General features: G+C 34.8%; 1 protein-coding gene across 1 annotated transcript in view; it reads right to left on the bottom strand.

The window, feature by feature from the left end:
* Positions 1–22,559, bottom strand: part of ME1 (malic enzyme 1) — a 196,671-nt gene that overhangs the window by 23,548 nt on the left and 150,564 nt on the right. Inside the window, exons 7-9 of the mRNA XM_032275410.1 lie at positions 20,552–20,661; positions 7,754–7,851; positions 5,963–6,076 (exon numbers count right to left, since the gene is read on the bottom strand). Coding sequence (XP_032131301.1) covers positions 5,963–6,076; positions 7,754–7,851; positions 20,552–20,661 — 322 coding nt within the window. The remainder of the gene's footprint in view (positions 1–5,962; positions 6,077–7,753; positions 7,852–20,551; positions 20,662–22,559) is intronic.

Genomic DNA, 22,559 nt, shown 5'->3' with positions numbered 1-22,559 from the left:
TTTGAGATGGAGTTTCGCTCTTGTTGCCCAGGCTGGAGTGCAATGGCGCGATCTCGGCTCACCGCAACCTCCGCCTCCTGGGTTCAGGCAATTCTCCTGCCTCAGCCTCCTGAGTAGCTGGGATTACAGGCATGCGCCACCATGCCCAGCTAATTTTTTGTATTTTTAGTAGAGACGGGGTTTCACCATGTTGACCAGGATGGTCTCGATCTCTTGACCTTGTGATCCACCCACCTCGGCCTCCCAAAGTGCTGGGATTACAGGCGTGAGCCACCGCGCCCGGCCCTGGACTTCTATTTTCTAGACTAATGGCTTATGTTTCTCTATTTTTTCAAAATCTGATTTGGAATACATATTCTTTATGCCAATAACTTCAGTTGGTATGGAGATAAGTAGATGTATTTTCCCTTCATTCTTCTTTTTCAGAATCCCTTGCTGAAATTTTTTTGCCTTCTTTTGGCAAAGTGCATGTGGGCACCTCTTACCTCAGAAATCCCAAATTCTATACTGCTTCTTCTCTCTCTCTCTCTCTCTCTTTTTAAAGAGTCTCCAATTATGTTAAACATAATATGGATACAAACTTTATTTGTATTACTTTAACCTCCCCTCTTCCTTTATATTGTGATGATTCTTACTATATGGTAGAAGACATAACCAGATTGAATTACTACCTTTTTCAAAAGCATTTAAGTTTTTAGTGGGGGTAGCGAGGAGAATGGGGCAAAGGTTGCCAAGATTTTGGGCTATCATTCCACAGCCCAGGATAGGTATAAGTAAATTAGTTCTAGATTACCAGCAATAAATGTTTATTCCTTCCTACAAACAGGGACTAGAAAACTCTTCCACAAGTGCCTACATTGAATCCATGCCCAGTTGGTCTACCTATCCTCATTTTACTGGCCTGTTTTTGCTGTCATGTCATTAGCTCATCAGACATGAACCTGGCGCTGCTATGGATCTGTAGGGAGGGACTTCTCAGTGCATAGTAGCATTTCACTGCAACTGTTGCAAATCAGGTATATGCACCTGCTAAAGAGTACAGAGTTGCGAGAGTCCAGAGCTGTGTTTCATCATCTCATACACATTAAACAAAGATAAATTATGTGACAAAAGTATAGTAAGGGGAGCTCCATCAATATTTAATTCTGTACATTAAAAATCAATGTTCATAATTTTCTAAGACTCACACATATAATCTTTGGCCTCTGTTCTTTTTAATACCTACATGCATTGATCATACTTTATATGAAATGAAAAATGGAGAAAATAATCAAGCCAGATACTTTTCACCAGCTGACATGGTCTCTTGGGAGTTAGACTTTTTTTTTTTTTATTAAACCACAGTGTATGAAATGTGTTAACCATCATTCAGGGTGAAGGCAGCACCCATCATGAATTCTGATAAAATAGCAGAGAAACTATAGTTTCAATAGCAGAGAAACTATGGCGTCTGTAGTTTCAAGCCCTTGACCTAGAGATTATACTCTCAGGAATGAAATAACTATATTGTCAAAATTACTTTTATAATATACAACATACCTTTATTCACTATCTCTTTCTACAAGAGCTAAAAATTTAACTATAAATCAGAAAAATACAGTAAAATTATTTTTTAAAAAAAGAAACAAAAATAAAAACAAAATTCAGACTAGTCTATGGCCTTATTCTGGGTTAGATAAAATCTATCCTTCATAACATCTGTTAATATCCTACTTTTTATTTTGATGTTCTGTCTTAGCATCAATTTGGTTTATTAGTAATATCCAAAATATAATATTTATTTAAGACAAAGATTAAATCTTAAATTTACTATGTGTGGAACTCATCCTGTTACTTCCCTTAAATTGGTCTGTTCTTTATTCCTTTTTTACATTAATGGCTGCACTTAGCTTTGTGGCTTCTTATCCTCCCTGAAAATGCTCCAGATCATCACTGCAAAATGCAAATACTATGTGGGCAACATTCCCTTTTCATCCTCTCTTCACTGTCTTTATTCTCACTCTAATTTTTATTTTGAAAGCTTTTTTTAAAAACTAAAAAAAGCATTACATTAGTTTTACATTAAATTAGTTTTACATTAATTAGTTTTACATTAAAAGGTATTAATATTATTTGATAAAATTAATATGTCAATTATTTCCCATCATAAAACACTAAAGTATATTTAGTACTTTATACTAAAGTATAAAGATATTTGGGTATGATCTGGGACCAAGTAACTGACTTCAATTAACCTTACTGATACTGATGAATTATTTATAATATTGGTATTTTTAGCATAAATGCACATATGGATATGGGGTAAATGATGGAAACTGCTATGGCTGTGATGTTGAAAGTTAAAAGAGAAAACGTGCTGTAATAATAGTTACCTAGTGTGATGATGATATAACTTCAAAGATGAGCTGACTTCACAGTTTATGTTTTAGTTTTTGGCATGGTGTTTTTAAAAAGTGGAGTTTCACCAAGAAAATTTTTTATTTAAAACTTTATGGTAGTTTTACATTTATAAACAGTTACATTACAAGTTAATAAAATTACTGCTCGTTCTCAGAAGATGTAAAAGTACTAAGGAAGAAGGATAAAAAACACAAAAGAATCATGTAAATTTGAAAACAGGATTACACTAATTTACTGGTTATTCTAAGACAGTTCTGCAACAAAAGTCAGTGTAAGGATTTTGATTGTTTAAAAAGCATGAAAGAAAAAGTGATTGAAACTTAATATATATCTTTTATATTAAATAGTGTACAAGCTATTAAATATATATAACAACCTTTTAAAATGTAACTTTATCTTGGCAAGCAGAACATATGAACTTCTTTATTTTGGCAAGTAGAATACATGAAGTAAAAGTGACTGACTAGGTCTGGCCAACGACTTCACAGTTATTCCAAGTATTATAATCCATGGACTTTGGAGTCTCAGCTCAGTAAATGTAAGTTACAATTGTTTGAGATGCTAAAATCTATATATTTTTATACAGATTTCAAGTAAAAACGTCATCAGAGACCACAAAATAAAACCACAGTCATAGACTTCCCCTTTTTGGACTCTTGAATATTTTATATCCCTAAGGACAACAATTTGTATACCTTTCTCTACAGCTCCTACTATTCCTACTATTTACATGCTGATGATCCCCAGATCCCTATCTCCAACTCAGACCCTACCCTCTGTATCAGTCCCGTGTCTCCAACTGTCAATGGGGTATCTCTGTCTGAGGTCTCCACAGGCACCTTAAACTTACTATGTGTGAAACTGATCCTGTTACTTCCCTTCAAGTGGTCTGTTCTTTATTCCTTTTCCGCATTAACAGCTGCATTACTTACTAGACCCCCAAGGAGTCCACCTAGACTCCTTCCTCCACTATACCCTACTCCTCTTTCCATATTTCATCAGTGACTAAGTATGCCATTTCTATTCCCTAAATATCTATTTAATTAAGCTTCTTTCACTCACCTCCATTGTCATGCCCCAATTAATTTTTATCTGGATTATTGAAACAGCTTTGTAACTAGTTCTTTTTCTCAGTTTCCCCTCATTGCAATCCATCCTCCACAATGCCATCAGAGTAAAGGAGAGGCAAACCCCCCTACAAAGGTTTCAACTGTTCATCTTTGGGGTTCAGAAAGTCCTTCATCTCTTGCCATCTGCTTCCTTTCTAATCTAATCTGTAAATGTCCCTTATACCAAAATATTTTATTTTGTACATGCTTATTCTTCTGCCTGTAAAGCCACTTATTATTTATTAACAAAATATTTGTTGTCAGGAATGTACTACACATTGTATAGAACTTTGAAGATATAAAGAGACAAAAGACATCATTTTTAGCTTTGATCAAGATATCTCAGTGCACTTGCCATCATGCTTCCTTTGTTTTAGTTTTGTATATAGGAAATTTAAGATATCTATGGAGACCCTCGATAAACTCCTAACTGTTCCTTTCCAACTTAGCTTAATAGACGTCTTGTCTTGAAATCTTCCTCAGTATTCCCAACTTTTTCCTTAGTGCAGTTGGAAGCATCATCTCCTGTGCACCCTGACACCCATGAACATATTTTTATAACACTTTCATATAGTTCTAGTTCTGTAACTCATAGCTTGAGTTTTGCTCACTAGGCTATGAGCTTCCTGATATCAAGCTTCATTGAATCCCCAGAGTCTGTAACAACGCCTGATCCACAGATGATTTTATTCAGTAAATGTTCTTATTTCACGCCCACAACTTGTCACATAATGAGTGTACAAATTTTTATAATTATGCTGATTCTTCAAAGCAATAGCAAATTTTAAGCCAAGAAATCCATACCAAAAGTCTGTCTTTATATATACTTATTTGCTACAAAAAGTTGTGCATACATTTTTCTTCATTTAAAGGAAAATATATGTATATTGATTTTTAAAAAACATTTTTCTAGCTTTAAAGGAACAGATTACTAACACTTCAAAATATTACATAAAAAGACATTAGAAATAATGTTTTCAGGTAATATCAATTTGATGTATTTCTTTCTATGACTTTTATATACAACTGTATTTTAAACTAAAAATTATATATACTATGTTTTTTTTAATCTAACATTATATTACGAATCCTTTACCATGTAATTTATTGCTCTTTGAAAACAATTATAAGCCTATACAGTATACTAATGTGGCTATTCCATAATTCATTTCACAATCATCCTTTATTTAGGTTAAGTGTAAAATATCAGTATTATAATTAATGAGTTATAAACCATATCATTATTGCAAATAATGTTGCAATAACATCCTCATACATAAAACACTGTATACATCTCTATCTCCATGGGATGAATTCTTTGAATGGTAACTATTGGCTCAAAAGTATAAACTTTAAAGGCACATAAAACAGCTTTCCAGAAAGTCTGTCTGTACACATTCACATTTATTTCTATACTACATTCCAGAAGACACTGCTTAGCATTAGTTATTCCTAATCATTCATCTTCACACAGGAAGGGGATTTATATGTACTTTTTTTCTAGCAGGTTAAAGAATGATTGATATGCACAGGTGGCGTCAGTATTAATAATGCCTTATAACTATATAGCAATATGGCCACAAACCTAATCTTATTTAGTTCTGACATTAATACTATGAAGTAGGTATTATTATCTCTACTAAAGATGGGGAAACTCAAGCTCAGAAAAGATAACATTCAAACAAGCCATTTATCAAAGTTTTCTCTCAGGAATTCCCAATCAAACCCTTAAGACTTTGGTTGAGAGAAAGTAGCAGGTAAAGAGTAGCCATTTCATTTCTTTCCTCATTTCTTTCTAGCTAACATACAATTTGATGACCAACTGTCAATAAAAAGTGATATATCTAGGTGTTTCATCTGTATCAATATAAAATTGCTAAATTTAAAACTAAATTGGCTAAGTGTAGTGGTTCATGCCTCTAAATCCCAGCACTTTGGGAGGCTGAGGCAGGAGGATCACTTGAGCTCAGGAGTTCAAGACCAGCTTGGGAAACAGTGAAAGCTTGTCTTTACAATTTTTTTTTTTTTTTTTAATTAGCTGGATATGGTGGCATTCGCCTGTGGTCCCAACTACTCAGGAGGCTGAGGCGGGGTAGGGATCACTTGAGCCCAGGAGGTCTAGGCTCCAGTGACTGGTAGCATCACTGCACTCCAGCCTGAGTGACAGAGCAAGACCCTAACTCAAGGAAGCAAGCAAACAAACTAAACTAATTCAAATGGACTGTCAATTCAAAGGGATGTAAGAAGCCAACTCACATGCAGCTGGAATCTATCCAGAGCCATAGTTTTCTGTTTTATTCAGAAGAATATCAGTATTACTATATGACATGATCATTCATATTTAATGGCTACTCTTTTAACACAGGGAGGTGGTAGAAACAGAGTAGTCTTTGAGATGGACATCTGGAATGGAAAGTTGGTTTTTAGTCTGGTTATAAATGAGAAATTCTTACCTTAACTATTAATCCTTTTGAATCAACCAACCATATCTTTTTGATGGCTTTCTCTTTTGGTAAACCTGCTTTTTCCATTGCCATCACAATCAGGTGTGCAATCCCTAGGGCAGCCTGGATAATGAAAAGAAAAATTTTTAAAGTTGTTCCACATGATATCTTATCAAGGGTTACATTTCAACCCCTTTTGTCTTTGTTAGTGGGAACAAAATATTTTTGTCACATTTAAGTTAAGCCAAATAACAATTATTTACCCTTTTTACTACAACAGAACCACTATTATGTGGCTTGCTATTTGGCCACAGATAAACTGGTGATATCCTTGATTGTCAGTGTATTTAATCCTGTTAATATAACCAAGATTTGCTCCAAGAAAAAATACTGAATTTAAAATAATGAACTGGTCAACCTTGCTCATTGAACTGTACTGTTTATTGTTAGGTTCAAGCTCCTCTAATTGAATTTGAAGAATGAAGCCTGGTCATTTGGATGGGAACTTGACCAATTAGGCAACAGAATGAAACTAATGAAAAAAAAAATCTGTGTTCCCAAGCATCTACTTACTCTTCTAATTTGGATATCAAAAGTGCTGTGAAATTTATTCCAAGATTAAAGGAATCATGGAATTGGTATTTGGTACATTTTATAATAATCTGTGAAATTTCCAATATCTTTTCAGGGGCAAACAAGTGCTAGTTTTGAATCATCCAACCATGAATTCTTCTGCCTAGTTGAGTATCAAGAACTGGTCTGTGCCATTCATCAAACTCTTTGAAAATTCAAAGAGGTTTACTAAAGTTAAATACAGCATGCAATAATCCACAAAATAAAGAACTCAAATGTTAATGAGCTGTCATTTAGCCTTGATTTTTATTTCAATGTAAAAGTGAATTTGTAATTTACATTCTGAATACTTTCACATATTTGTATCTTGGCATTTGAGTTCTAACTTCATGTATTTTGTTTTATCTAAAGACAAGCAAAATGAAAACCAACACAACATACACAGATATTTACCAGTATAATGTATTGTTTTGTTCATAATCATATTCAATTTGAAAATTTAAAGTTTCTTGAAATATATATATATATATACCCACAAAATATTTCTCTATTACTTACATTCTATAATTCCAAAGAGATTTTGGCAGTTTTCTCTTAAGAAACTCAAACTCAACTAACATTTTAATTTCTATTTTGGGGGTGATTTATTACAGGAGTCTGGTTTTCTTCTTTTAGATTATTAAATTAAGCAAATAACAAAAAGCCTAATTTGGTCTTGCTGCAGTCTCTTTCCAACAATTTAAAATATTTTGGAATTTTTGCATGTGAACAGTAATAATGTATTATGAATCCCTAATTAGAAATATTTTTTCTCAAAAATACATATATAGTTACATATGTAACTGAATTGTGAGTCAAATTTTAAAAACTTGTATTTGTAACACTAGAGTATACTAACTGCCAGCATCAGATAAACTAGCTTAAATACTTAAAGGCTTGTATATATACACTGACATTGGAAACTTTTAGATAAGCATAACAAATACCTATGGCAACATTTGATATTATTGCAAATTTAAAATTGTGAAAAATATTTCAATACCTCTGTACTAAATTAGCCTATGAATGATTAACAGGTCTCAGTACTTAAGTTGGGAATCTTCCATAAAGCCTACAGTCGTAATATACTAAAAATTTGAAAGAATACCTCAAATCTTGAGTTAATGAGCAATTAACACTAATTATATGTTAGTTTAGGAGAACATAAGTATTATACAAGGCAAATACCTCTCCAGCTCCTTGGAATAGTATTGTTTGGTCAGACAGTTTGTTCTTGGTTATTCGAAGAGCTGCAAGGAGACCTGCTACTGCAACAGATGCTGTTCCTGAAACAAGTAATAAATATCCTTGAGTACTCCTCAAACAGATCCTGCCAACTTCCAAGCTTTTATTCACATCTTGAAATCATCATAACACAGGTTAACTGGTACAGAAGAGAAACCTGTGGTTGTCTGATCCCATACTTGCAATATGAGGTAAAATTCTCAGGCTACTGACATCAATATTTTAAGACAGCAGCTTACCACTATTCTTGAAAACTTCCCTAAAAGAAGGTTCTGTGACTTATCTTAGTGGCATAATCAATGAAAGCATGGGATCTGGATTCTTCCGATTCCAGCTCAAAAACCGACTGCCTAGCTTAAAGAAGTTAGAGAAATTATTGTGTACATCAAATAGTTTCCTCATATGTAGTTTTACTTTATGATATAAAATAGTAATAAGTGTTATTAGATTCTTCCATCTAATTACTCTTGGGGTTTTGAAATTTATTAATGATCCCCTTCACACAAAGAAGGCAAAAAGTAAATTATTGCTGATGACGGTATTGGTGCTCACAGACATTTTTGATACATTTGGAATTTAATGTTAATAGCTACTAAAATATGATTTTATTGTTTTTTTTTTTTTTTTTTTGAGTCTGTCGCCCGGCTGGAGTGCAGTGGTATGATCCTGGCTCACTGCAACCTCTGCCTCCCGGGTTCAAATGATTCTCCTGCCTCAGCCTCCTGAGTAGCTGGGACTATAGGCACACGCCACCATGTCTAGTTAATTTTTGCATTTTTAGTAGAGACGGGGTTTCACCATGTTGGCCAGGATGGTCTCCATCTTTTGACTTTGTGATCTGCCCGCCTCGGCCTCCCCAAGTGCTGGGATTATAGGCATGAGCCACCACACCAGGCCCTATTGCATTATAATAGACTTTTTACCTATGACAATCACTGGTGGTTCCCAAAGGTGCTAGACAAAACAAATGCAAAATTTCTTTAAGATAAAATTTGTATTTTCCTCATCACGTCTCATAGGCACAAAATCTTCACCAGTTCTAATAATATTACTTTACCATATAAGCTTTCACAGATCACAGAGCAGTTCTCTTGCTTTAAACATAATTACAGCTCAACTTCTTTATGGCTTATGCCTGAAATAAAGCAGCAGCTTCTTGCAGCACTTTCCAGCTGTATCTACACTTTACTCCTCTAAGGTAACATTATACCTATAATATTTCCTATATCACTCAGCTGGGTAGTAAAGCCTAGCTGAACATTCAATACCCTCATTTAATGTTATGGTTAAAACAAAGATTAGACTAGGTTTGATGAATGACCCAATGATGAAGTGTTATGCATGTCAAGTATCAAAGATATTCAACATTTACTATCAGTAAGTTTGTTCTATTCAATGTTTTAGTTAGTTTCTTTCTTGTATAATTAGGTAGTCATAAATAAGAACACAATAAATAACAATTGTTGAAGGCCTGTTTATTCACTATGTGTCTTTTATTTAGGATGAAAATGTGGGCTACAAAAATAAAATGCATGCAATTTAGAGTCCCTATTTCAATAATTATGAATTGTGCTAAGTTATATATTATAAAAAAGCCACTCTTTTATACATTATTTAAGGTGAAAGTCTATGCAAAAAATATGGCCAGTGTATTTAGAGTATATATCATGACATGATTAGAATGATATTTTCCTCATGTAAGATATATTCACTAGAGTCATTAAACAGATGAAAGAGAATTTAAATTAGAAAGAGAGGTATAGACATCCACTTACCAAATAAGAAGTTATTCAGAAATAGTAAATAACCTATTTAGTACCTTATTTTCATATGGTTATGCTAGATAAAACTCAAAATGTGTTAAGGTCAAATATTATATTTAAAGATATATTTCATAATATTTCCTGAGAATATAATGAAAACACTAATCTTCCATTTATAGAATTAATTAATAAAATCAGAAAGATATTTTTAGCACTATCAAAAAATTAACTTGAACATGATTCTTGTACATGGCCTGGTACTACCTTGATTTAAATTTCATTGCAGAGAAGGGAGTACATGCAGAAAACTGAAATTTCATGAAAACTATAAATTTTTACAATAAATTACTCCATAATAACTTTTTCTTTAAGATTTAAAACTAAGCTTCTTGTAAATGAGATAGAAAGTGTGCTAAAATTTGTCTTCATACTATCAGATTTTTTGTTTTTTTATTTTGAGCCAGCGTCTCACTCTGTCACTCAGGCTGGAATGCAGTGACCCGAACCTGGTCACTGCAGCCTCTGCCTCCCAGGTTCAAGCGATTCTTCTGCCTCAGCCTCTCAAGTAGCTGGGATTACAGGTGACCGCCACCATGCCTGGCTAATTTTTGTATTTTTAGTAGAGACAGTGTTTTGCTATGTTGGACAGGCTGGTCTCAAACCCCTAAGCTCAGGTTATCTGCCTGCTTCAGCCTCCCAAACTGCTGAGATTATAGCCGTGAGCCACTGAGCCCCACCTGTACTATCAGTTTTAAAGAGGACTTAACACTATTAGCAAGATACTAAACAGATAAAATGTTTCTTAACATTTTAGAAACTTATGACTTTAACATAAACATAGCAACATATGGTTGTTAAATAGAAGTCTCACCTTTCATCAAAGAATAGCCTCTACTAATGTAATAATTTATTAAATCTGATTAAAATTACCATATATATTTAGTAAGGGAGATCAATATGTAATCAAATAATTATAATCCTATTAAAATAGTTCTAGTATTTTACCCAACCTATTTAATAACACTTATTTGTATTGATTTATATTTATGTGCTATTAAATAGACTGGGTAAAATACAAGAACTATTTATGTGCTATTAAATAGATTAAGTAAAACAGATTGGGTAAAATACAAGAACTCTAACTACGAGGGGGAGAGGTGAATTTATCTAGGCAAAGGTAAAGGCATTTAGAGTGCCTTCTACCTGAACACAGTATTAAAAAATTAATGTGAGAGTTCCAGGACCTCAGACAGGAGGACATGCTGAGCAGGAAAAACATATGCGAAGACATGGAAGCAGGGATGACTCCCTATTAAAAATGGAAGATTGAACACACGACTAGTATTCCTTTCCCCAACAAACTCTAGTAAAACAATAAAAAGCAGCTTTTTTGAAAAGGAAAAAATTTAAAAGGCCAAGAGAAAAGGGTAGCAATAACATTTTAGAAGCTGACAGGCTTCTAAATGAGCAAATAGCAACTGACTTAGCAGACCTGAGAAAGCTGAATTGTTGGCCAGCAGTGGGGAATAAATGACCAGACCAATACAGCAAAATTTTCAAAAACCCAGGTATAGGAGGCACCAAATGCCTCTGGAAGTAGGGATAAAGGAGAGGATGAAAACAAGAAGTCGGCCAAAAATCTATTAAGAAGGCTGGGGTACAGAGGTTCATGCCTGTAACCTCAGGACTTTGGGAGGCCAAGGCAGGAGGATTGCTTGAACTCAGGAGTTTGAGACCAGCCTGGGCAACATAGAGAGACCCATCTCTAACCCCCAAAAAACATTTAAAAAAATTAGCTGGGTATAGTAGTGCACACCTTTTTCCTATTTACTTGGGAGGCTGAGGCAGGAGGATCACTTGAACCCAGGAGTTTGAGGCTGAAGTGAGCTATGACTGCACTACTGCACTCCAGCCTGGGCAATGAGAGAGATACTGTCTCAAAATTAAAAAAAAAAAAAAAAAATATATATATATATATATATATATATATCAGTTAAAACCCAAATCTGCTTCCCTCTCCTAGAAGATAGCCAAATTCCCCACACTGTGGAAGTTTGAAAGAAAACTTGAGGCTCATTTTCTGGAAGGGGTCACTGGAGTATAAGACACCAGGTGGCTGTGTGCAGTGGGTCACACCTGTAATCCCAGCACTTTGGGAGGTTGAAGCGGGTGGGTCACCACATCAGGAGTTCAAGACCAGTCTGGCCAAGACAGTGAAATGCTGTCTCTACTAAAAATACAAAATAAATTAGTCAGGTGTGGTGGCGGGCATCTATAATCCCAGCTACTCTGGAGGCTGAGGCAGAGAATTGTTTGAGCCCAGGAGGTGGAGGTTACAGTGAGCTGAGATCTTACCACTGCACTCCAGCCAGGGCAACAGAGTGAGACTTGGTCTCAAAACAAACAAACAACAAAAACAAGAGACCAGGCATAATTGGGGGCAAGGGTGCCATACTGGAAAGATTAATTGAAAGTTTCCATATTCAATATGGAGACCCTCCAAACTTCTACTTAAAGAACACTGGCAGAAAGGCAGAAAGATATTGGAAAAATCGTTTCTGTGGAATCTCAGCAGTGTAAGAGAAAAAATACAAAGAGACTGACAAGGAAGATTACCTAAGGAAGTGGCCCAACCAAGTCACCTTACAGTAAAGACTCAGAATACAAGCCCCATCTGTATACTCAGCCTTCCAAAACATAAAAGGAGAGAGGACATGAAACACATGTGAAACTGTGAATAGAGCAGTTTTGTTGATGCAAACACAACTTATCAGAATGCAAAGTGATATTAGGCTAGAGAAGTTTTGGGGTCAGATCATGTAGGGCCTTCTACTATATACTAATATTACCTATAGGTATATATGACTATCTGTAATTATAATATAGGTAGCAGATGGTGTTGAAAGATTTTAAATTCAAGAATCATGGTGGGTGGTAGGTTTGAGAGGGTTGAGGCTGTGGGTACGTAAACAAATTAGAAGGTTCAATTTGAGCTTTTGCACAAAGCTTATGCTTTCCGTCATGAGTTATTCTGGGCCACAGATAAAGATGTATATTATTATATTACATTTATATTATTATGTTACATATAATCTGGGCCACAGATAAAGATTTTAAAACATGTAGTTGTATTGAGGTCATATGGATTGATAACATTATTCAGAGTGAGTGGCAAAAGGAGAGAACCTAAATGAACACGAACATTTAAGGAGTAGAGGGCAAGAAATGTGATATGGGGAAGATGACAGGAAAAAAATGGTCAAAGAGGTAAGAGAAAGTAGGAGAGCATATAGTTACCTGAAAACAGAGAAAAGTAGTAGTGCCAAAGAACAAAGGTCAATCAAGAAAGAAAATGAAAAATTGTTATTGGATCTTGCAATCACATCACCTATGACCTATCAGAGAGCTATTTTAGTAGCATGCATGTTAGGGCTCAAGATGTACAGCAGTATTCTGAGGAAGAAATAAAAGGCAAAGAACAGGGAGAGCAGGTGTGGAACACTCCTTGGAGAAGCTTAGATAAGAAAAGGAAGAATGGGGTGAGGATGGAGATGGGGTAGGAGGGAAACAAGATTGAGGCAAATATCTTATTTTTATGTTTTTAAGAGAAGAAGGACATGGGCTGCTGGAGGGAAGAAAGCAGAATTGAGGCAATAATTTTAAGAATCAAAGCAATTTAAATATGGTCACAGACTAAGGAGAAGGCAATAGAAAGAGGTTGAAGTTACAGCAAAGGAAGCCATCTTTCAACCATGATCATGTTTCCCAAAGTGGTGGGGTGTCATTATTAATAACACAAAGTAATACTTTAAAATTCTTCTGTTAAATTCTTTTGTAATAAAAATATTTAACAAAATATTCTTGTATTCTAATTCATGTGCTGCTTTTTTAAGTATTTGACAAACACATTTTAATATAATAAAATAATCTAAACTATTTTCTTGCATATTAATAAAAAGAAAACCTATACTTTTAAGATCTACACATAAATATAAGATCACATAAAAAAGTTTCAGAATATTATATTGTAAGCATTAAATGAGTATTAACTCAAAATTCTATGAGTAAGAAGTATAGTTACAATGCTATTATCTTTCTTTGTATAACTTGTCTTGTCTGCTATGATCAGTTATGTCCAATATTTTGTCAAATAAGTGGTGACATAATGAAAAATGTCACTGATATGAGATGATGGCAAATTCCAGATTACAACATAAAAAACAATACCGCTTTGGGAAGAATACTAATGGAAGTTAAAGATTTGATACTAAGTTATCTTGCTAATCAAATAATATATTTTAGGTATTTTTGATATTATGGCTCAACAGTTGTGCCATGTTTGATCTTTTTGCAGTTGAAATAGTTATTCATAAATACATGCTCATTGTGGTAAATGCATCAGTTAAAATCCAGATAAACAAAGACAAAAAAGTCACCTGTAATCCCACTGTCTAGCTATAAGCATTTTCAACATTCTTATGTATAGTCTTAACAAATTTTTGTCTCATAGTGACATGTGTATATCCAAAAAATTTTAATTTACAAAAAATACCTAATTAAATACTTACTATTTTAACAGGCTTTTATCTCATAAAAATATCTTGTGGCTACCTTACCATGTCTATATTTTAAAATATTATTTTGTATAGTTATAATATTCCCTACTATGGGTATACGGTAATTCATTTAACCAAACCTGTTTTTAGATATTTAGGGGGTTCTGATTTTTTGCTATTAAAGATAGCACTGCAATACATTGTATATTTGTTTTGCACATCATTATTTCTTCAGGATAAACCTGTATAAAAGAATTGTATCAGGTAAAAGATCTGAATGTTTTTAAGGTTTTTGACACAATCTGCCCCCCCGAAAAAGTACCAACTTATACTTCTATCATCAATGTATGCAAGTTGTCATTTTCTAAAAGCATCGTTAACAGTTGGGATTATAATGGAAATCTTTGCCAGCTTGATAGAGAAAAATCAGTTTCTGACTTGCTGTTTAATAAATTTTTAAAAACTTTATAGTAAAGCTAAACTTCCAAAATATGTTTACTGGCCATGGTATCCTTTTGTGAATATCTGTTTCACTATGTCTGATTTTGATCTTTTTAATCAAAGTACTCAGTATAAGATTAGACTATATTTACAAAAATGTACCTGATACAGTAAATGTATTTAAAAAAAAATCCTAACAAGTCAAACTAGTTTATTATGGCTAAAATTTCCATGTACAATATTTAGAGTATCATGTTACAGGGAAGCCATTCCAGAGAGGCTATTATGAGAAGAAAAATTTCTTTATGTAGCTTATTTTAAATGACTAGAGGTTAAAACCGTAATTTTTTTCAGTCTGAATTTGCTGAATTCTGATTGTCTTCAGATTATATAATTACATGTCCAATTTCTTAACAGATTCAATTTGTTGCATTTTTCCAGTTTAAAATAATTTATAATGAGAACGCATTCATGTCTAAAATACATTTTGAACCAAAATCTATATTATTTAAGGTTATTTTAGATAACTTAGTAGACTTCTAAATATATATAATTTTAATCAAATGCTTTTAATAAATCATATCTTTAAATAGCACATCTGTTCAAAAAAAAGAAAAGAGTCCACCCAAGGGTCCAGTGTAAACACACTTATTTACATGGTAAGGCTGTAATGGTTAGATAATTATTTTTGTTGGCACTAGAATGCAATTTCTGTGCCCACAGAGAGGAAAGTATTACATCTGTGGGCATAATGGTAAGAACATAAGGTTAAAAAGGTAAAAAAGAACTGTATGGAGAAAACATGTCATAAGGACACAATTTTGTATGACGTGCACAAAATGGTTTGGACATTTCTAGTCAGAACCCCAATAACTTACCAAAGGTTTTCTCTAGTCAGAGATTAGACACATTTTTCTCAAACCTATCTTTTTGTTTCCTAAGGCAGTAATACTTTCTGTTTTAGGAAATACTTTCTGAACACAAATTCCCATATGGAAATAAATAGACTATATATGTACATATTATATTTTAGGACAAATTAGTCATGGTGAAAAACTAGTTATTTAATGCCTCCACTGTGGTGCTCTGCTTGGGGGGAATATTCTGCTGTGGATCCTCAGGGCTCCTTCATGCTCTGCTCCGGACCTAGGCTTGGCTCTTGCTTCTGATTTCTTGTGCTCCAGGCTTTCATTCTCATGTACCCAGAGCCTGACCTGTAAATTCCTGGCCTTTATGGATAAAAATCCTGACCCTAGTTGTTTGGTTTTGTTTGATAATTTGAATTTAGCATTCTTTTTCTTAAACTGAACTCTGTTTCCCATTAACTCTACATGATGATTCAAAATTATTTAATACTGGTCTTTAACCAGATGGACATTTTATGGACATTTATGGACTTTGTATGGACATTTACATGAGACCCACAAAATCAAAAGATATATAATATTAAAAGAATTCTATAGGTTTGTTCAACAGTTTACTGGTAACTGTTTCAGAGAACAGTACAAAATGAATTGATAAGTGACTTCAAAACACTGGTCTACAAAGCATGTGTTTGTAGCAACAAAGGCACTCTATAATTATTATACATGGTATCTTCAAGTTAGTGTGCAATACCGATATGGTTTGGCTCTGGGTCCCCACCCAAATCTCACCTCAAATTGTAATCCCCACGAGTTGAGGGAGGGACCTGTAGTCCCCACGTGTCAAGGGAGGAAGGTGATTGGATTATGGGGGCAGTTCCCTCAAGCTGTTCTTGTAATAGAGAGTTCTCATGAGACTTAATGGTTTTACAAGTGTTTGGAAGTTCCTCCTTCTCTTGTCTCTCTCCTGTTGGCTTGTGAAGAAGGCGCTTGCTATCCCTTTGCCTTCTGCCATGATTGTAAGTTTCCTGAGGCCTCCCAGCCGTGAGAAACTGAGTCAATTAAACCTCTTTCCTTTATATAAGTTACCCAGTCTCAGGAAAGTTCTCTGTAGCAGTGGGAAAATGGACTAATAAAAATAACATTAAAATCTGGCTGTCTTTCTATAGCTCATAATTCTTAACATCTGTAAATTTTGAGATTATTTTATTTTTGAAATCTCCAAATACTCACTTTTTATGAACACTCAATAAGAAATTTAATATGAAAAAGAATAAAACAAAGCTTAAATAACTTAAGCATCTTTGTCATGAAAATTGGCACTAAAGGAACAATGTAATTGATATCACAAAGAATTTGGGGAAAAGAAAGAATTGACCAATTACTTTCATGTATGGTCTACAACCTCCTATCTTCCCAGGTCTTTTATTCAATTATCCTTATTATACCCATTCTTCAAACCCATTGAAATGTCTAGGCCTTTTCCCCTATCTAACAATCTTCTTATCTTCACTTCCTTCCCTATCCAGCTTAGTGTCATGATCATCATTTTAACCTTAGCTCTTATCCCGTTGTCCTTTCTTTGCATAAATACAATAAAATTTCTAATGTAGATGAATCCAGTTGTTCATTATGGCCTTACCTATTCCTGAACTGTTAAACTCAAGCTGCTCAGACAGGCATCATGATATATTTACAGTACTAATTTCAACTGAATCTGCAACGTCCACTAACTGAATCCTTATATGTTTCACAGTCAGTGGCTCTCTTGTCCTCTACAATAGTTCTTTCAGATCTGTTTTTCATTTTCCTCAAATTTCCAATCCTGTTATTTCAAAGAAAAATTACAGGCTATTAGATATATTTTTTTGTCTTCCACAAACTTCTGATTTGTTGTTTCAAAGAAAAAATAGAAACTGTTGTGTAACTTTCTGCCATAGGAAAGGAATTAAAACACAGAGAGGTTATCTAAATTGGTCAAAGTCCACAGCTACTAAGGGGCAAAGCAAATCATTATGACTCCTAAGTCCATGCTCTTAACATCTACCTGTAAGAGTGTCTCTCATTTTATACATCTCAGTTACTCCCCTACAATTCTTCTGGTTATTCAAGGCAGAATCCTAGGCTCCTTCCTGACCTTTACTATCAATAACTAATTATCTGTCTACTTCCATCTTCACTGGCACTTTCTTAGAGCAAGATGCCATCATCATGGATTTCTGCAACAGCCTTCAAATTTGCTCCAATTCATTCTGTTCTCTAGATTGAAGACAGTGTGAGTGATCTTTCCAAATGCAAACCTACCCAAGCCAACCTTCCAACTCCTTAGTTCAAATTTCACCAACTCCTTCAACTTTAATCCCTTAGACCAAAGGTTGGCAAATTCTTTTCATAGAGGGCGAGATAGTAAATATTTTAGGGCTGTGCCATACAGTGTCTATCCCAGACTTAACTCTGCTATTATGGCATGAAAGCCACTGTAAGCAATATATAAACACATGGGCATGGCTATATTGCAATAAACTTTACAAAAACAGGCAGTGGGCTAGATTTGGCTCACAGGCTGTAGTTTGCCTGCTTTAGACATATTATATTGATTCGTTCCACTAATATTAAGTACTTTCTATGGGCCTAGGGCTGTGTTAGTGACAAGTTAATGATATAGTGATGAGCAAAACAGTCATGTTCCCTGCCTTCATAGAGCTTACAATTTAGTTGGGATTGAAATATTAATTTTTTAAAATTGCATAAATACATCAGGTGTGGTGGCTCACGCCTTTAATCCCAGCACTTTGAAAGGCTGAGGCAGGCAGATCACTTGAGGTCAGGAGTTCGAGACCAGCCTGGCCAATGTGGCAAAAACTGGTCTATGGTAAAAATACAAAAATTAGCCAGGCATAGAGCAGGTGCCTGTAATCCCAACTACTCAGGAAGCTGAGGCAGGAGAATCTGGGAGCAGAGGTTGCAGTGAGCCAAGACTGTGCCACTGTACTCCAGCCTGGGTAACAGAGCAAGACTCTATCTGAAAAAAAATTGCATAAATATATAACAATGCTACTATGATAAGCAAAAAAGAAAATAATTAGTTCTATGGCAGCCTATGAGGTGGAATTGACCCAGATACAGAAATTCAGAAGGGTTTACTGAGGAATGGTTATATTTGAGATGAAATTTGAAGAGGGGAAGAAAGGGTATTCTAGGACGAGAGATCAACATTTGGATAGACCCTTAATAGAAAGAAACCTGGCTCATTTCAGGACCTGAGAAAGGATGTGTGGCTAGAATGGCTGAAGAGAAAAACAGGGGTCAGCCCATGCATTTTGGGCCACATTCAGGATTTTCATCTCTATCCTAAGTACAATGACAATCCATTAAATTATTTTGAGGAAGAAATAATATGATCGGATTTCTACAATCAAAAGAAAATTATCTGTTCACCACAAAAGACTCAGCACTTACTTAGATCTATATCTGACAAACTGTAGAGATACTATGCAGAAAACATATAAGAAGGGGAAGCAAGAGTAAATGTGGATAGATTTCTTAGATGATAGTAATTTACACTAGGGTGATAAGGAGAAATCTATGGAAAATGCAGATTTTTATGATAAGAAATGGGAAAGATTTAGTGATAGACTGTATTTGGTGGGAAAGCTGAAGAGGGAACTATCAGAATTCACTGAAAAGAACACTGGAAGAAGGTCAGGTATGGTTCTGAAATAAGAGTTTGATATGGGAGTAGGTTAAGTATGAGATAACTTTGAGATATCCAACAGGAGTTGTGTTGTTGTTGCTGTTGTTGTTGCTGTTCGAGACAGGCCCTTGCTCTGTCACACAGGCTGGAGTGCAATGGCATGAACACGGCTTATTGCAGCTTCAAGCTCCTGGGCTCAAGAGATCCAATCCTTCCCACCTCAGCCTCTGGAGTAGCTGGGACTACTGGTGCACACCACCATGCTGGGCTAATTTTTGTACTTTTTTGTAAAGACAGTTTTGCCATGTTGCCCAGGATGGTCTTGAACTCCTAGGCTCAAGCGATCTGCCTGTCTTGATCTCCCAAAGTGCTGGGATTACAGGTGCTGAAGAGGAGATTTTAAATAAAGAGATGGGTATATAGACCTGGAACACAAAGAAGTCTGGACTGGCAATATAAATCTGCTAACTGAATCTGTGGACTTGGAGTAGATACCTAACAACATAAACCAGAACAAAAAGTAAATGACCTGGCACTGAGTGGGTCATTTAAAAATGAAGTGTTTTGTCATTTAACAGCTAGACAGGAAAGAATTAACTTGCAGAAGAAAAAGAAAAGGCCAACAGCCAAAGAGGTAAGAAGAAATCAGCAGAATGCTGTGACATGGAAGCCAACAGCACAGAGTATTTCAACAAACAAGGTGAGTCAACAATGTGGAATGCTGCTGAGAATCAAGTAAGATAAACACTGGAAAACATGCATTAAAATTAGTGAAATGGAAACATTTTAAATCTTATTTCAGGTTACAAAAACTCTTTATGGTCTTTCTCCTCAGGACATCTGTCTGTGCTTTCCCCCTACCTTCCAATAATGAAACAGGATCCCTAAGATTCTCATAGTAAGACATGTGTATAGGGGGTGGGCTCTGCATGGATCTGTAGAGGATTAAAAAAATAGAGCTTAAAGGGGAAAAAATTCAGCAGCTTAGACAAAGGCAGGTAGCCAAGCATCTAAAATCAAAGACAAATAGTAAAATGCGGCACGCCATATAAAGGCGGCTCCTACTAGGGTACAAATTGGCTGACTGTGATGAGGCTGAAGAGAGAAGTAAATACACTTTCATTTTTAAACAATGAATAACATGGTCTCATACATTTCATTCTTTGTTTAGGCATAATCACCAGGGATTTTGTCAGATTTCTTGGAGCTCATTTTCTAGCTAATAGACAATATGGTATATTCTAGAGTCAGAGAGTACTTTCCTCAAATATATGCAGCTAGATGAGAAATAATATGTGACATCAACAAGCATAATTCCTGGAATTTAAAAGGTACTCAGTATAATTGATTTAATTTGAATCTTTATAAAATTATGAACTAATTTCAGATATGTTATTGATCCATAGCAGTGAAATTTTCATTACCTTGAATATCATCATTGAATGTGCAATAGTGGTTTCGGTACTTGTTCAGGAGACGAAATGCATTCACATTGGCAAAATCTTCAAACTGAATAAGGCAATTCATGCCATACCTATGGGACAAAAACATTCATATTAAAAGAGCTAATAAAATACTATTTGAAGATAAACTTAAAAAAATAAAAAAAAAACTTTTAAAATTAGCCCATAGAAATAGGAAAACATTATTTCCTTTTAAAGGTTCTATCTTGCTGCTTAGTATAAATATGCAATATAATATCTGTTCAGCAAATATTTACTACCTGCTTACCATGGAAAATTCATTGTGTTGGCACCGTGAAATAACATAAAATGACCAAAATATGTTCCCTTTCTTTAAGGAATTTAACTTTTAGTAGAAACAAAACTCTTTTCGAAGTAAATGAGAAGTAACATAAAGATGGTATGAATAAGGAATAATAGGTTTTCAGAGGACAGATATCACTTCTGGTTGTGATCAAAGACAAGGCAACAAATGAACTAAGTTTTAATGAATAGTTATGATTCCAAAAGTAGAGATGGGGGGTTTTATAAGCTGAGGAAAAACAGAAGCAAAATAACTCAGGTGAAAGATGAAAAAGAAAAAATTGTTTAAAAAATGGTTTAAAAGCCCTATTAGGCTATAAAGTGGTAGTATATGTAAGGGTATGGTGAAAGATACGGTCAGATCTTCCTTGTGGCCCTTCCACTCCTCCCATCTAGCTTCATCTCTGTATGCTAAAGACAGTTATTTCAACAGTGTGCTGGCTGTCTCCTAACACTTCCTTGTCCCTTTGTTCTTTATCACTATGAAGCTCTTTTTCTATTAAGATAGCACATAAATCAATGCTATTGAATCTCAGCCAGGATCTCAATAAAGTCCTGAAATACTTGTTTTCCTCTGTTACTGGTCCACAACACAATACCCATAGCAGTTGCTATCAGAAAATATCTTTGACTGGGTAATTTATAACCAATAAAAATCTACTGTTCCACAGCTCTGGAGGCTGAAAGTCCAAGATTAAGGTGTTAGCAGATTCTGTGTCTGGTGAGGACCCTTTTCCCATAGATAGTGGCTTTTAGTTACATCTTTGCATGGCAGAAGGAGTAAGTAAACATGCTTTCTTCAGCCTTTTTTATAAGGGCACTGATAAAAGATTCATGAAGGATGAGTCCTCATGGCTTAATCACTTCCCCAAAGGCCCTATCTCTTAATATTTTCACAATGGGGACTACATCTCAACAGATAAAACTTAACATGTAATAGTAATGATTAGACCATAGCAGCAGCTTTTACGAACCTTCTTTTATTCTCCTGGTCTCCCAAGTCTCTTACCAGTCACTACCTCATTAAGATCAATGCTAGAGAAAACAATATTAGCCTTCTTACTTTTCCCCTACATTAAAATATTTTGTACTTTTATTTCTAAGTTATTCCTCAACTTGTGAGAATGATTCTTGCTTCCTTGTTTCTAATCTCTCTATGGACCTTACTGAATCAACAGCACCTCTTTATACTGACAGCTTCAATTCCTCCTCTTCCACTGGTCCTTTCCTGTCCTCAAGCATTTTCAGGACTACCTGAGTTTAAAACCACCTCCCTTGACCACTGCAAAATCAAACCTATAGCTACTTATCTTTCTTCCCCTGAATGTCAAACCTCCAGAAAAGAGAATGTTAAACGCTGCACTCATTTATCACTTCTTGTCAACATTGTAATTCAGGAACAGTCTCAAACTACCACCCCCTGATATCACAAGGCAGATGAGCTTTCTCTCTTTTTCTTCTGATACAATTAAAAAAATTCTGTAAGTCTGTTATTTCCCTTCCATTAAGTTAATTTATATATAATTATATATTTATCCTGGATAGACTATCTTTTTAAATTACTGTGACAGGTGAAAACTGGTACAGGTATTGATCAACTTACCACCTATGCAACTTATGACCATTCGACTTTACAACCATAATCGCTAGCCACGACTGCTCTGCG

Source organism: Sapajus apella, unplaced genomic scaffold, assembly GCF_009761245.1.
Source record: "Sapajus apella isolate SASKATOON/1434 unplaced genomic scaffold, GSC_monkey_1.0 scaffold6, whole genome shotgun sequence".
NCBI lineage: Eukaryota > Metazoa > Chordata > Mammalia > Primates > Cebidae > Sapajus > Sapajus apella.
Note: the sequence above shows the minus strand (reverse complement) of the source record. Positions and strands in the feature narration are given on the sequence as shown.